The 15,046-nt window shown below is 46.2% G+C and overlaps 1 protein-coding gene across 1 annotated transcript in view; it reads right to left on the bottom strand.

Annotated features, from left to right (window-relative positions):
- Positions 1-14,827, bottom strand: part of SPPL3 (signal peptide peptidase like 3) — a 55,748-nt gene extending 40,921 nt beyond the window's left edge. The window contains exon 1 of the mRNA XM_075276470.1: positions 14,529-14,827. Coding sequence (XP_075132571.1) covers positions 14,529-14,551 — 23 coding nt within the window. The 5' untranslated portion in view covers positions 14,552-14,827. The remainder of the gene's footprint in view (positions 1-14,528) is intronic.
- Between the last annotated feature and the right edge of the window lie 219 nt (positions 14,828-15,046).

Here is a 15,046-nt window from a genome sequence, read left to right as displayed (position 1 = left end):
GCTGTCTGATCCGAATAAAACATTCAACAGCTGCAACATCTTGGAGAATCAAGAGGCCTGTAAACATCAGATGGTTGACTAGTCCCATCAATTCTGAATAATTTGGACGATATGCCTCCAACATGGATGTTCTGTTTAAAAAGGTTTTCTGGTGGCTGTTCATTTATTTACCTGTCCCAGGTTATTGCAGACGATAGACTCAGGGGATTTAGCCACATCATAACCTCCAGGTCATGTGATCCAAGGCAGCCCTCAGGGTAAGGCCCTGTTCACATGGGGAGCAGAGGGGCGGATTGTGGCACCGAAAGTGACGTGGGGAGTCACTACACTCTCGGGCCAAAATCCGCCTGCCACGACTGTTGCGGCTTCTGACAGTCGCGGCTTTTCCCTCCGGAGTAGGTTCAAATGAATGGGCCGACTACGGAGGTTGCTGCCGCGAGGTGGACGCCGCAGCTCAATGAGCTGTGAAATACACCTGAAGAAAGGGCAGCTCGCTTCTTTTTTCCCCATAGACCACCATTGTGAGGGCGCGGATTATTACGTGGATTCCGCGCCATAATCCGCCCCCTCTGTGCCCGTGTGAACGGGCCCTAACTTGTCTCGCTCCTCCAATCTCTTATAATTACCTGTGAAATCAGTGGAGGTAGGGGTGGAGTGACAACCCCAGAGGCTGAAGGCTACTTTGGATCACATTACCCGGGGGATGTGACGTGGCTGGAACCCCTGGGTCTATCGGCTGCAATAGCCTGGGATAGGTAAGTAAATTAACAGTCCCCAGACCACCCCTCTAATTTAATGCTTTTTCCAAAGGCAAGCTTTAGAAAGAAATCTAATGCAGATGCTCCAACTATCCAAAAGTGACCAGCAACCAGAACTTGTATAAGCCTCAAAGCTTTATGCCAATAAAATCTTTAGCACAATGGGTGGAAATCTTTAAGACTGCCATATTGTATGCACGCCTCCTAATGAATTAGGTGCACCCTCCAGGACTTTCTATGCTCATAGCTGGTGTACATGCAGGACTTTGTGCTGTCCAAAAAAAAAATAAAAAAAAAAGTTTCACGATGGAGAGGCTGCATACTGACACCGACGGTTTGCTTTAATAACCCATTGAGATGAATGGGTTTTTCAACTGACTGCCAGCAAGCCGTCCCCTATGCAGTTTTTCGGAGATTTAGGCAGAAACATAAAGGCCAGACAGCGGTGCAAGTGTGAACGCCGCATAACTCACCTTTTAATACAGCCCTCTGTTACAACTCCACTGTTCAGATTCAGGGGTCTTTAGGCCCAGAACAGACCAAAAGTAACATCACGACACTGCTCAGCTAAACTCGCCTCAGCAGTCACTTATACATGAATGCAATACAACTGGTGAAACTAGTGACTGGTCAAGTGGTTGTTTGAGCCATGAACTTGACATTCCTTCCGATCTGGTGGAACCTGTAGTCCCGGAGATTACAATCAAGAGCTGTACAATTTGGACAGGAAAGTTATGTTTATTATTTTCATTTACCCCCATTATCTGTGGATGCTCAGCGGCGTTTTGTTACCTTGATTATTGTCAAAGAATTTATTATTGATTTCAAGAAATGACCCTTAGCAAAACTGCCGAATTTTGACAGAATTAGGCATTAACCTTTGGGTGTACAGTGACAAACATGCCTAGTATTTTTTAGTCAAACCCTTTAAGTTAAGTAGTGTCAACCAGAAAAGCTGGTTTGTTTTTTTCTTTTTATTTTTCTTAAATCACTATTTGTCCTCCACCCCCATAGTTACATTAAACCAGTTTCTAAAAACATAAATACTAGACTCTTGTTGGAGCAGCAAACTCCTGAGAAAGCACTACCCACTCTACAAGACTTGTAACAACCATGTACTAATGTACGACTCAGTCATTCCTGTAGATGGTTGTTGTGCAAGTATGCCTCAACAGTGGCAACAGCTCATAGGAGCCATGGCCATTGTAAACATCACTACAAGTGGTATTAGCACATAGTGATTGTGCTTTTGATAAAGTGCACTTTTATAGGAGGTATTAACATTTAAGACTACTGATAAAACTATCAATAATCCTTTCCTGCATTCACATCATATACTCATTACAAACACATGAAATGTAGCCTTAGGGCTAGTTCACACGGGCACGGTTAGGCGTATTTTGGTCCTGATTTTGGCACGGGAAGCCGCGTCAAAATAGGGCCAAAATGCGCCTGCCACGACTGTCATGGATTGCGACAGTGGCGGCTTGCCACTCTAGAGTAGGCCCAAATGAATGGGCATAGTCCGGAGAGTGATGCTGTGAGGCGGATGCCAGGGCTGAAGCAGCTTGCTTTTTTTCTCTGAGCGGCAACATGCTCATGGAAAAAAGTAAGCTAGCGGTCTACATAGACCTCTATTGTGAGGGGGCGGGTTCTGCCGTGGATTCAGCACCAAAATCCACCCCCTCTTGCCCCATGTGAACGAGCCCATAGAGGCTCTATTTACACAGCCATATTATCAATGAATGGCTGTTTAAAGGGATTCTATCATTAAAATCTTTTTTTTTTCCTCAATCAAACATAGGAATAGCCTTAAGAAAGGCTATTCTTCTCCTGCCTCTAGATGTCTTCTCCACACCGTCGTTCGGTAGAAATCCCGATTTTTGTCTGTATGCAAATGAGCTCTCTTGCAGCACTAGGGGCATCCCCAATGCTGCAAGAGAAATCTCCAATGCTGTCTCCTTCTTCAGGAACAGCCTCTCTGCGCGTTTTCTTTTGGAGCCGGGTTCAAACTTCTAGGGCTCGGGCAAAGCAGACTACGCATGCCTGCCGGCCACAAGAAAATGGCCACTTAGGCTTACTGACTCTTAAAGGATCCAGAAGTTCCGCAGTATACTCCATATGAATGGAGCATTGGCCGTCCCTCCCATTCACTTCTGGAGCTGCCAGGACTGTGATTTCTGGCAACTATATAGAAGGGAATACAGATTTGGTCAGGCATATGCACAAACACCCATTCACATGGAGAATTCAGGAGAACATCCAGGTTGTCGCTTCCTGTGAACAGGGGATAAGTGTCAAGTAAAAAGGAATGGAGCTGCAGTACACCATTATGGCCATAGTCTGTGGACAGAGCCCTCTGTTTTACTACTCCATCCTCTGTATGGGTTCAGATGCCAGAGGATGCCTGGAACAGCCAGACCCTCAATAATCCCGAGGATAGGTCACCAGTATCAAAAATGGTCAGCAGCCCAAAAAATCCTTCTAAGGAAGTTCTGAGTGTAGAGCAGATACAGTAAGTATCTTGCTTCAGAAGAACATGGCACATCCATGCATTACATGGACAACATAAACAGTGTAACGCTTCATTTCTCCTACGGAGGCACCACAGGGAAAATGAACATTTAATAAAATGCGAAGAATGCCTACAAAAGGAATGGTAAATATATAGGAAGCATTTATACTTCTACCTTCTCCTTACTCCACTCCTAACTTTGGCTCAAAAAGACGCAGCAAAATCTGCTAAAAAATCCGCAAATTGGAGCCTCAGTCTTATGCCCTGTTCACATCTGCTTTTGTGTTCCATCCAGGGAGAGTACGCATGGAGACCCCCCTAATGGAATACAAACGCAATTGCAAGCACTGTGCTGTAAAAGCATATGGACCCCAAAGACGATCTTATAGTCTATGGGGTCCGTGTGCTTTTACAGCACAGCGCTTGCAATTGAGTTTGTATTCCATTGGGGGGGCGCGTCTCCATACGCACATCCCCCGGACAGAATACAAAGGCAGATGTGAACCAACCCTTAGGCCCGTGGCAGAAAAAGCTTGTCATTTTACAGTCATAGCAAAGTTTATGGGAGTCTAGCAAATCCCTTGTCACTTTGCAGTAAAAACCATGCTGCAGACACGTGATGATTTACAAAACCAGCACGGCAGCATGTCAATTATACCTACAAAAACTCCAGCGTTTTTCCCATAGGTATAATAACAGAAACTCTACAAACTTTCTGTCTAAAGCGCTGTAGGAAGAACCGTGATGCGTTGCTGCTGCGTTTTTTTCCCGCAGCACTTTTTTTTGCTGGGGGAAGCAACGTGGGGCTTTAGCCTTAGCTAAAGAGCAATGCGGGAAAACACAGCATTGCATCGCGGTTCTTCCCGCAGTGCTTTAAACAGAAGGTTGCAGGTTTCCTCTGTGGACTTTGTTTTTATTATACCTATGGGAAAACCGCCGGCATTTCCGTAGGTATAATTGACATGCTGCGATTTTCAAAAATCAGGTTTTGGAAATCACGGTGTGTCCGCATGGCGTTTTTACTGCAAAGTGGGCTTGGGATTCGCTAGAATCCCATCCACTTTGCCTGTACTGTAAAACGCCGGGGGCAAATTGTTGCGTTTCCGTCCCGTGGGGTGTCGGCCTTAAACAGTTTATTTTTGAGGAGCCTTCTAACCAAAGAGGATTTTCCAGAGTGGACAACCCCTTTACATTCTAGATCAGATTTTTTCGAAGGCCTCTAAACTGTGCCATCAATAAATCCAGTGCACGAAAATAGTGGGAAGTGCCCCCCCAAAAAAAACAAAAAAAAAAAACACAAGCACAGGATGCGTCTGCTTAGAAACCCGCCTCAAAAGAGAACAGGCTCTCGACAACCCCAAGATTATTAGACCAAAAGGTACCAAGTAGCCAGTCTGCCAGAGCAGAAAGACCAACACTGCTCAGTTTCCCCTCGGGCTGCCACCACCAAGGGTACTCCTAGAGCCTATCATCAGTCTGGTTTCCTACTGGGCTGCAACCACCTGGAGTACTCCCAGCACCTAAGACTGTGTCCACCTCCACAGCAGGTGGGAACCTGATGGCCACACAACCCATCCTGGAGACTTCAGGAGGGCCCCAGAGGGTGTCCGCATCCCTTCATCCACACAAAAAAAAAAAAAAAACTGTGACAAGGGTGACATACAAAAAGTGACAAACAAGTGGATAGAGTGCCTAGTATGATCCAGTCTATCTGCGAGATCTGTAAAAATTACCCATGCTGGATAAAAAAGGCATAGGGTGTGTGCTCTGAAAATGTTAAAAAAAAAAAAGTGTGTGTGCAATGTGCCCAAACTCAGTGGGCTCCCACCCCCAGCAAGATAAGGGACCGCAGGGGCCACCCAGCACCCCCAGGGCACTGCACTTAGCCTTCAAAGCGCTTCCCTGCCCTTTGGGCTTGAAACCAGGGGCCCTGGTGCTTTCACTGCCAGCTTCCATGGTCTTTGTTTGTTCCATGCAGCGGGGTGCCACACCCTCTGGCGGATCCAACTACTAGCCACTTCTGGTTAGAAGATACTCCCCAAGTGGTTCTCCACCCCTGCTTCTACAGTTCTCGGCTCCAACGCCACCCCAAATGGCAGTGAGAGCTCTAAGGACTGCTTCTGATAACAACAAATGCTACACCAAAAGGCGTAAAATTGATTCTAGATCAGATGCCATATATGCCAATGTGCACTATATGCTGAAATATGTTGTGGCATATCAGAACTATAATAAGCTTTAACTAAAATTGGAACTAAAAATGACCGGGTCAAACTGGACAATGGTCTTGTTGAATGACTGCATTAGGCTGTTTGTGGCTAGCTGAAGAGATTAAACTGTAACTTAACACTAATCTGTACACAATGGACTCATGTATGAATAATGTTGTATGGATGCGCTACGGCACAATATAAAAAGTGCTGTAAAGCTGGCATACGCTCTATACCACCTCAAAATGGATTTCCACTTTTATAAACACCTAAAGTCAGTAACTGCATTGGGTCAGCAGCTGCAAACTTGCAGTCAGCTAAACACAGTAGTCTATAACGGGTGAGTTTTACCCAGGGTTGTAGTCATTAGGGACCAATCTTGCCACAAATGTTACTATGTCCAGCTTCAAAATAAATTACATGTATTTACATTATGCAATGTTTAATACTGTGTAATTACTTGCATAATATGTTACATATTTACTTTCATAGGAATGAAGGACATTGGCTTTTTAATGAATTGTCGGGTTGACACTAGCGTTGCCTAACACTTATTCTGGTGTGTCAGAGGACTAAAACAACGGACAGCCAGACCGAGAAAAAATAAAAATAAAATTACACGGAGCCCAACAAACCCTCTGCAGATTTTCAGGTGGACACTGCAAAGAAGACTACTGCACAGATGTGAATATATCCTTAGAGGATCTTTACTGCTTCTACCTGGTCATTTTTGAAGAAGTTAGAGCATGGTGCTTTTTAAAAAAAAAAAAAAATACAGCGTCTACTTCCCGACACCAGAACTCTGGCCTATTTCTACCTTCAGCCAACAATAGGTAGTGCCATTTAGAAATAGCAAGCCATAGAGAAGGCTAACTGAACCCAGTCAGACTGTGACAGCAAGTGGCCTGTAAGACAGAAATGTCTTCGAGCAGTTGATCACCAACCAGATATCAATGATGTAGCCTAAGGTTTCTAAGATTTTTTTTCTTCCTAAAACACAGTCTTCAGTTACCATACTACTGCAATTCAGAAGTAATAAATTTGTGTGCATGAACTTAAACATGTCCTTTGTGTCAAAGCCACCAGGATGAGATAAGTCACCAATATCACCACGTGTATAAACTGATACCTTTAAGTATTATAAAATATGCTAAGTAAGTAGATCTGACTATTTATTACTCATCAACTTCTAGGATAGATAAAAAAAAAAAAAAAAAAAAAAAGTCAGACCAATCCTCTCTTCTGCTTGGCAAAAACAGTTCCATATGCAATAAGGGCTTATTTACTGCCGTGTTCTGTCCATCACATGGTCCTATAGAAATTAAACAGGTCCCTTCACCACTTTCCCCAACTCCAGTTTCTTCCAGCGTTCAAGAGATGCTGCTCCACTGATGTAAGGATTTGACATTAAATTTCTACTACGCTCTCTACTCCTGAGCAATAAGTGCTGTATGCAAAATGCTAGTTATATTCTGTCAGGTGGGTGGGTCCTATATTGAAGCAGAGAGTCAAGGACCACATACCTGACAGTCCAATTCACAAAAAGTTGGATTGGATGCTAAAACTAACAAATGATTGCTCGGAAACGGTAGAAGCTATAGAAGAAATTCCAATTGTTCCAGAAGAAAGAAAAAGTCATCGTCTTGGTCCTTTCATGTCCACTAAAGTCTAAGGCTAAGTTTAAATCTGCACCAGAGTCTGAAGAAACTGCCAGAAATCGGCAGAGAGAAAAGTCATGCAAGGAGGACCACAGTTTTAGCTTTCATGGAAAACCATGCGCAGATGTGAACTTAAAGAGGACCTTTCATGGTCCGGGGCACAGGCAGTTCTATATACTGCTGGAAAGCCGACAGTGTGCTGAATTCAGCGCACTATCTGCTATCCAGATCTGTGCCCCGGGTAAAGAGCTATCGTTCCCGGTACCGTAGTGCTTTACAGTCAGAAGGGCATTTCTGGCAATCTGTCAGGACCATCCTTCTGTACAAGCAGCCCCAATAGCGCTGTGCTCTGAGACTGGGGAGGAACGCCCCCTCCCCTCCTGATAATACTTGTCTATGGACGAGTAGAGGGGAGTAGAGGGGAGCAGAGGGGGGGGCGACAGTGCGCTGAATTCAGCGCACTGTTGGCTGTCCAGCAGTATATAGAACTGCCTGAGCCCCAAACCATGAAAGGTTTGGGGCTCAGGCAGTTCTATATACTGCTGGACAGCCAACAGTGCGCTGAATTCAGCGCACTGTCGCCCCCCCCCCCCCCCCCCCCCTCTGCTCCCCTCTACTCGTCCATAGACAAGTATTATCAGGAGGGGAGGCGGCGTTCCTCCCCAGTCTCAGAGCACAGCGCTATTGGGGCTGCTTGTACAGAAGGACAGTCCTGACAGATTGTCAGAAATGCCCTTCTGACTGTAAAGTACTACGGTACGGCACTACGGTCTTTAAGCCTAAAGCCTTTTTCACACAATTGTGTGGGTTTGTTTTTCTTTTAATACAAGGCTGTCACGACTCAAAAACAGGAGTGAGAAACTTCAGATGTCCCTTTATTTGATTTATAAAAATAAAAAGCACATGCTCCATTGCCCATTTTCATGTACACACTGGCTCAGTAGAAGTCAATGGAACAGTTTAATGGAAAACAGATTGAGGTCTGAGTTATATCCCATAGAAACAGATTAGTGGGTCAAGTCCAAAAAGAGACCAATGAAAGTCATCCATTTTTTTTTAATGGTCTTGTAAAAACGGACATATAGCAGATGACATCCACCAGCAAAAACTAAAAACTGACGCAGAACAAATGAACAACAGCCGACAAAAACAGACGCGCACATCCATCTTTCACATAAGGCAAGTAGGGCAATTTATTTACTGAAATGTGAACAACTCCTAGAACTGAAACAGCACAGATTATGGTAAAACCGTATTTTATGTAGGTAAACTACATAGAATAACTTGCAAAACTTACAACAGGGAGAAAAATCTGTATATTGATATTAATGTAATGTGTGAATAATAGCATATATTACATGCATTATTTTACTGCCATATTTTCTGTTAAAAGATTACTACGCCCATGAAAAGGACCCACCTCTATTTTACACAAAGGGTTTTGAAGCAGTGAGTAACAAGTACTTGACTTTTACTTCACATCTAATGATGACAAGATACAGCTTGGTCTATTCACAGCTTAGCATCATGGTCACATCAAAGCAAAAAATGGCTTTGGCTTCCTCAGAAAATATCACACCCTGGAACAAACAAGGGCTGGAACAATTACTTTGCACTTGACAATTTGAAGCTTTTGCTCCACTGTCACCTACATCTGTGCTAACACCTAAAAGACTAGCACATCCATATAGATTTTTTTGAGTCATGGCTCCTTTTTATAATAGCAGCCATGATGCTCTGTGGAAGTGTTGTACAACGCTGTTCATTTACCTAGAATAGTCCCAATCAATTTACGATGGCAATAGCCCCACGTACCACCCAGTCTGCCATCCAAAATGTCAGCATAAAACACAAAGAACTTCCATTTTACTGAACAAACAACTAGACACACAGCATTTTGTCCATTGACCAATCTGAGCTGGATTACATAGAGTCAAATTTTACATGCAATAAGTGATTATTTTTTTCTGTCTCAACTACCACACAGAAAAAAAAACGACTTTTGTGGGGAAAACAGGAGTTGTTAAATTTAAAGTTTTTCAATAAAGCTGTACAAAGACTTTAAGGATACATGTGCATATGACATTAAGACCCTATGCACTTGACCAAGTACGCATCCAATATGGGGGTCAAGTTTGCAGCAAAATGCAGTCGGATGACCCTCTGAGTGACATCCGAGTGCATCCACATCTATGTGGGCTTTCGATCCTTTACGATGACACAGAGCAGAACAGGACCTGCTCTATCCTGCTCCATGAAAAGCCGTGGCAAAAAAAACAAAAAAACAAAAAACAAACACAAACACTGCATTTGACAGTACCTGCAAAGTGGATGGGATTCTGGCTAATTCTATCCACTCATAAATAAAAAGTAAAATAAAAATAATATAACTCAGTAGAAAAGTTGAATTTTCAAAAAAGATTGCATTTCAATTATACCTGTAGAAATGCTGGCATTTTCCTGATAGGTATAGTGGGGGGGGGGTGTAAAGTTCACTGAGGAAAATGTAGAATTTCTTTTTTCTCTCTATGTGGGGCCTAAATGTCCACGAAACTGATAACTCACCCAATGCGTAGAGAAAAAAGTCCTGCTTGCATCTCTCTATGTCCTATAAGAATTACTAACAAAATGCATGCATTATTTTGGCGACGACTCCTAGCTTGCTAGACTGTTTTGTAACTACAAGTAGCCGTATCCTCTGAGTAGCAATGCCAATGCATTCACATACATGAGTGAAAGAGTCACAAGGAGACTCAACAATTTTTGGTCACACAAACTCGATGTGAAGCTCAAACCTTCTGTTGCAGACCTACCATAGTAGGTCCTGGTCTAGAGATGAGAACCACACTGAGGCTCGAGGAGGTTCGTCTCTCTGTTGGTGCACTCATGAGATGGAGGTAAAAGCGATTTGAATTAAATTCGCTTTTGGGTAATATAGGCGGATCATAACATAGGTCACCACTCTACGTAGCTACACAGCACAAAAAAAAAAAAAAAAAAAGTGAGACCTACATATAGTCAGTCTTGCTAAGCAGATGTCTGAGAAATCTGGAAGGTCATAGCTTTAACATAAGCTGGCACAGTTAAAGAACTAAGGACCCACACAAGTGTTGTTGGGATCCATGTTACACAGATCCTATTGTGTGGACATATTTCAGTGGGACTAAGAATATGAAGACTTGATGCAAACACTGCATAAAAAAAAAAACTGCATTTTTTTTTTTAAATCAAAGCCTTAAATACAATTAGGCGGGCTATAAAAATGTAAATAAGGTCGAAACACCCACCGATCTATGGTTGGTACAACCAGTTTCACCAATCTCCTTGTGACAGTTTGCTGACGCCTATTTTACTTTGTTACCCAGCCCAAAAAAATTATTTAACCAAAATTGAAGGGATAATTATAAGGATCAGGAGTCAGTTGAAACTAGTATGTAGGGAATAGCGACATTGGAAAAAAAAAAAATTAATATACATATATATATATATATATATATATATATATATATATATATATATACACACACATACATATATATATACACACACACACACACACACACTGCAGATATGTATCTAGGTAAGTAGATATGTCCACCCCAAGAGCCCTCGTCTGACTGACACAAACATGCACACTTTTCCAACATACATGCACATGTTTGGAATGGCGAAAGGATTGAAAGCCACTACCAGACAATTCCAATACCAGCTTGCTTCACAGAACTCAATGGTTGGATATGTTAAAAGTCCAATAGCCAGGTCCTTCACCATCTGGTGGCAGGGCATACACATTAGATAACAGGAGGACAGTAATCCCTTATGTGTATTTAGCTCAACACCTCTCCACCGACAAAAGACAATCAGGTGTCCTCCATACATTAGACTGTTGACAACATCACAATGCACCATTAAAAACCAAATATCGACAGCCCACCTGCTGTGATCACAACCAATGCGGTCAGAGCGTCCTAGTGGTCACAACATTATTGTGGCCCATTTACCAATTCTGAGAAGTACAGTGTACCATGCGCCATATTGCCAAGACCATGTATATTACCTGATGTATACAATTCCCCCACTATGTACTTGCTGTAGTTCACTGCAACTTGTCAACTGTATTGCCCTTTCAAGATAGTTTGGCAGGTTGTAAAAAAAAACAAAAAAAAACAGTGGGGTCAGTAAATATAGAGAACTGAATAAACACCATTCAAGTCAAGGAAATCACACTTAGCTGTACTGATAAGGCATGGATTGTGCCTGGCCTAGGCCACTCTCAGGCCCCATACTGTGCATCTATAGCCATGAATGAGGTTTCACAGTAACCACAGCAGCATTTGCATTGATGGTACTGGTGCGCAGAACCCAAGCTATGCCACTTCATAAGAGAACCACCATATGCTGGGCATAGACTGGCAAATAATCCTGCCAATTCCAGATTAAAGGATTACTAAATTTGCCATATTACAATAGAAAAAAAAAAAAAAAAAACGCAAGAACAAGTGTCTTTCACATATTTCACCAACTGTGAAACTTCTCTTTGTTACAGTTCCTCTTAATAGATCATTATGTAGTCCCTGTGGTCAGAAGGAACTCAATTCTTCTCACCAAACTAGTCCTCCAGTCAAGACAGCACAAGATGTATAGTGTCCCAGAGGGGATGAGAACGCCATACACTCCAGGCCACCTGAAGCCATCTGTGGTGCATCTTGTAGGAACATTGCAGAAGATGCAGCTGCGTGGTACAGCTTTGTTAAAGGATTACTGAAAATCAAGTCATTCCTATAAGATGAAATATGGAGCTGAGCCAAATAGTGAGAAGTTTACAGTGCAAGAAGAAATGAGCACAATGGGGCATGCAACTGGAGAGCTGGCACCCAATGTTAATGCAGAGGCATGCCCCTGGAGAGCTGGCACACAATGGTGAGGCAGAGGCATGTCCCTGGAGAACTGGCACCCAATGGTAAAGCAGGGGCATGCCCCTGGAGAACTGGCACCCAATGGTAATGCAGAAGCATGCCCCTGAAGAGCTGGCACACAATGGTGAAGCAGAGGCATGCCCCTGAAGAGCTGGCACACAATGGTGAGGCAGAGGCATGCCCCTGAAGAGCTGGCACACAATGGTGAAGCAGAGGCATGCCCCTGAAGAGCTGGCACACAATGGTGAGGCAGAGGCATGCCCCTGAAGAGCTGGCACACAATGGTGAGGCAGAGGCATGCCCCTGAAGAGCTGGCACACAATGGTGAAGCAGAGGCATGCCCCTGAAGAGCTGGAACACAATGGTGAGGCAGAGGCATGCCCCTGAAGAGCTGGCACACAATGGTGAAGCAGAGGCATGCCCCTGAAGAGCTGGCACACAATGGTGAAGCAGAGGCATGCCCCTGAAGAGCTGGCACACAATGGTGAAGCAGAGGCATGCCCCTGAAGAGCTGGCACACAATGGTGAGGCAGAGGCATGCCCCTGAAGAGCTGGCACACAATGGTGAGGCAGAGGCATGCCCCTGAAGAGCTGGCACACAATGGTGAGGCAGAGGCATGCCCCTGAAGAGCTGGCACACAATGGTGAGGCAGAGGCATGCCCCTGAAGAGCTGGCACACAATGGTGAGGCAGAGGCATGCCCCTGAAGAGCTAGCACACTATGGTGAGGCAGAGGCATGCCCCTGAAGAGCTGGCACACAATGGTGAGGCAGAGGCATGCCCCTGAAGAGCTGGCACACAATGGTGAGGCAGAGGCATGTCCCTGGAGAACTGGCACCCAATGGTAAAGCAGGGGCATGCCCCTGGAGAACTGGCACCCAATGGTAATGCAGAAGCATGCCCCTGAAGAGCTGGCACACAATGGTGAAGCAGAGGCATGCCCCTGAAGAGCTGGCACACAATGGTGAGGCAGAGGCATGCCCCTGAAGAGCTGGCACACAATGGTGAAGCAGAGGCATGCCCCTGAAGAGCTGGCACACAATGGTGAGGCAGAGGCATGCCCCTGAAGAGCTGGCACACAATGGTGAGGCAGAGGCATGCCCCTGAAGAGCTGGCACACAATGGTGAAGCAGAGGCATGCCCCTGAAGAGCTGGAACACAATGGTGAGGCAGAGGCATGCCCCTGAAGAGCTGGCACACAATGGTGAAGCAGAGGCATGCCCCTGAAGAGCTGGCACACAATGGTGAAGCAGAGGCATGCCCCTGAAGAGCTGGCACACAATGGTGAAGCAGAGGCATGCCCCTGAAGAGCTGGCACACAATGGTGAGGCAGAGGCATGCCCCTGAAGAGCTGGCACACAATGGTGAGGCAGAGGCATGCCCCTGAAGAGCTGGCACACAATGGTGAGGCAGAGGCATGCCCCTGAAGAGCTGGCACACAATGGTGAGGCAGAGGCATGCCCCTGAAGAGCTGGCACACAATGGTGAGGCAGAGGCATGCCCCTGAAGAGCTGGCACACAATGGTGAGGCAGAGGCATGCCCCTGAAGAGCTAGCACACTATGGTGAGGCAGAGGCATGCCCCTGAAGAGCTGGCACACAATGGTGAGGCAGAGGCATGCCCCTGAAGAGCTGGCACACAATGGTGAAGCAGAGGCATGCCCCTGAAGAGCTGGCACACAATGGTGAAGCAGAGGCATGCCCCTGGAGAGCTGGCACACAATGGTGAGGCAGAGGCATGCCCCTGAAGAGCTGGCACACAATGGTGAGGCAGAGGCATGCCCCTGAGGAGCTGGCACACAATGGTGAAGCAGAGGCATGCCCCTGGAGAGCTGGCACACAATGGTGAGGCAGAGGCATGCCCCTGAAGAGCTGGCACACAATGGTGAGGCAGAGGCATGCCCCTGAAGAGCTGGCACACAATGGTGAGGCAGAGGCATGCCCCTGAAGAGCTGGCACACAATGGTGAGGCAGAGGCATGCCCCTGAAGAGCTGGCACACAATGGTGAGGCAGAGGCATGCCCCTGAAGAGCTGGCACACAATGGTGAGGCAGAGGCATGCCCCTGAAGAGCTGGCACCCCGGCCTCCTATAGGACCTTTGTTTACATATGGAGAGCCCTCATTGTACACGGCGCACATCGCATACAAAGACGGCGTCTCCATAGGCAGCAGGTACAGTCAATGGCACAATGATCAGTGTACAGAGGAATCAGACGCCATCCTCCCCACACAACCCTCACCCTCGGCCCATCCTGCCCACCGCATCCGCCCGCAAACACCACACATTTCCCCACCGACTACCGGGGCCCACAACGACCTCTGTGTACTCCCACAATGATCCTACCCATCACGGCCGCCCGGAATACAAACAAAGCCCCTTCAGTCGAAATCGTTCCGCCCAACCGGTGCGGCCCACCCCCAGCATCCGCTACAGAACAACATCACATCCCCACCACACCGGCCCCTCTCACCACGAATAGGTCTGCTCGGCCATGGCGGCGTCTCCTCAGGGGGGTCGGGGCTCCGGCCCAGTGTTTGTCAGCGGCGGCTCTCCGGCTGTGGACACAACATGTCGGCCCGAGCTCAGTTGTCAAGGGTACGGTTATCCCGGGGGGGCAGGCCCATGGCAGACGAGAAGATACATGCAGCGGGCAGCGGGCAGCGGGCACCGGGCTAGTACTGGCGGAGAGGCCGCGGCTGCGCGCTCGGGAGTTACGAGCACAAAGCGCGTCCACAGAACGCTCTGCAAACTAAGCGCAAGCGCCGTGGGCAGGTTCAGTCACGTGCTCTTTGTGGGCGTAGTTATTTACTATATTCCCATGACGTCACGTCGAGAGGCACGGCGCTCATCATAATAAACACAACAGGTCTTCGAGTAGGGGCTCATAATACTAGATAGTGGGCATTGTATGCTATATGGGTGGAGACCCCGGCTGTCCGTGGACTTCAGACTGGTACTACATGAGCCGCTAGGGCAGGGGGATGGAAC

This window comes from Leptodactylus fuscus, chromosome 1 (assembly GCF_031893055.1).
Source record: "Leptodactylus fuscus isolate aLepFus1 chromosome 1, aLepFus1.hap2, whole genome shotgun sequence".
NCBI classification, from domain to species: domain Eukaryota; kingdom Metazoa; phylum Chordata; class Amphibia; order Anura; family Leptodactylidae; genus Leptodactylus; species Leptodactylus fuscus.
This window is presented reverse-complemented; position numbering and strand designations above follow the sequence as displayed.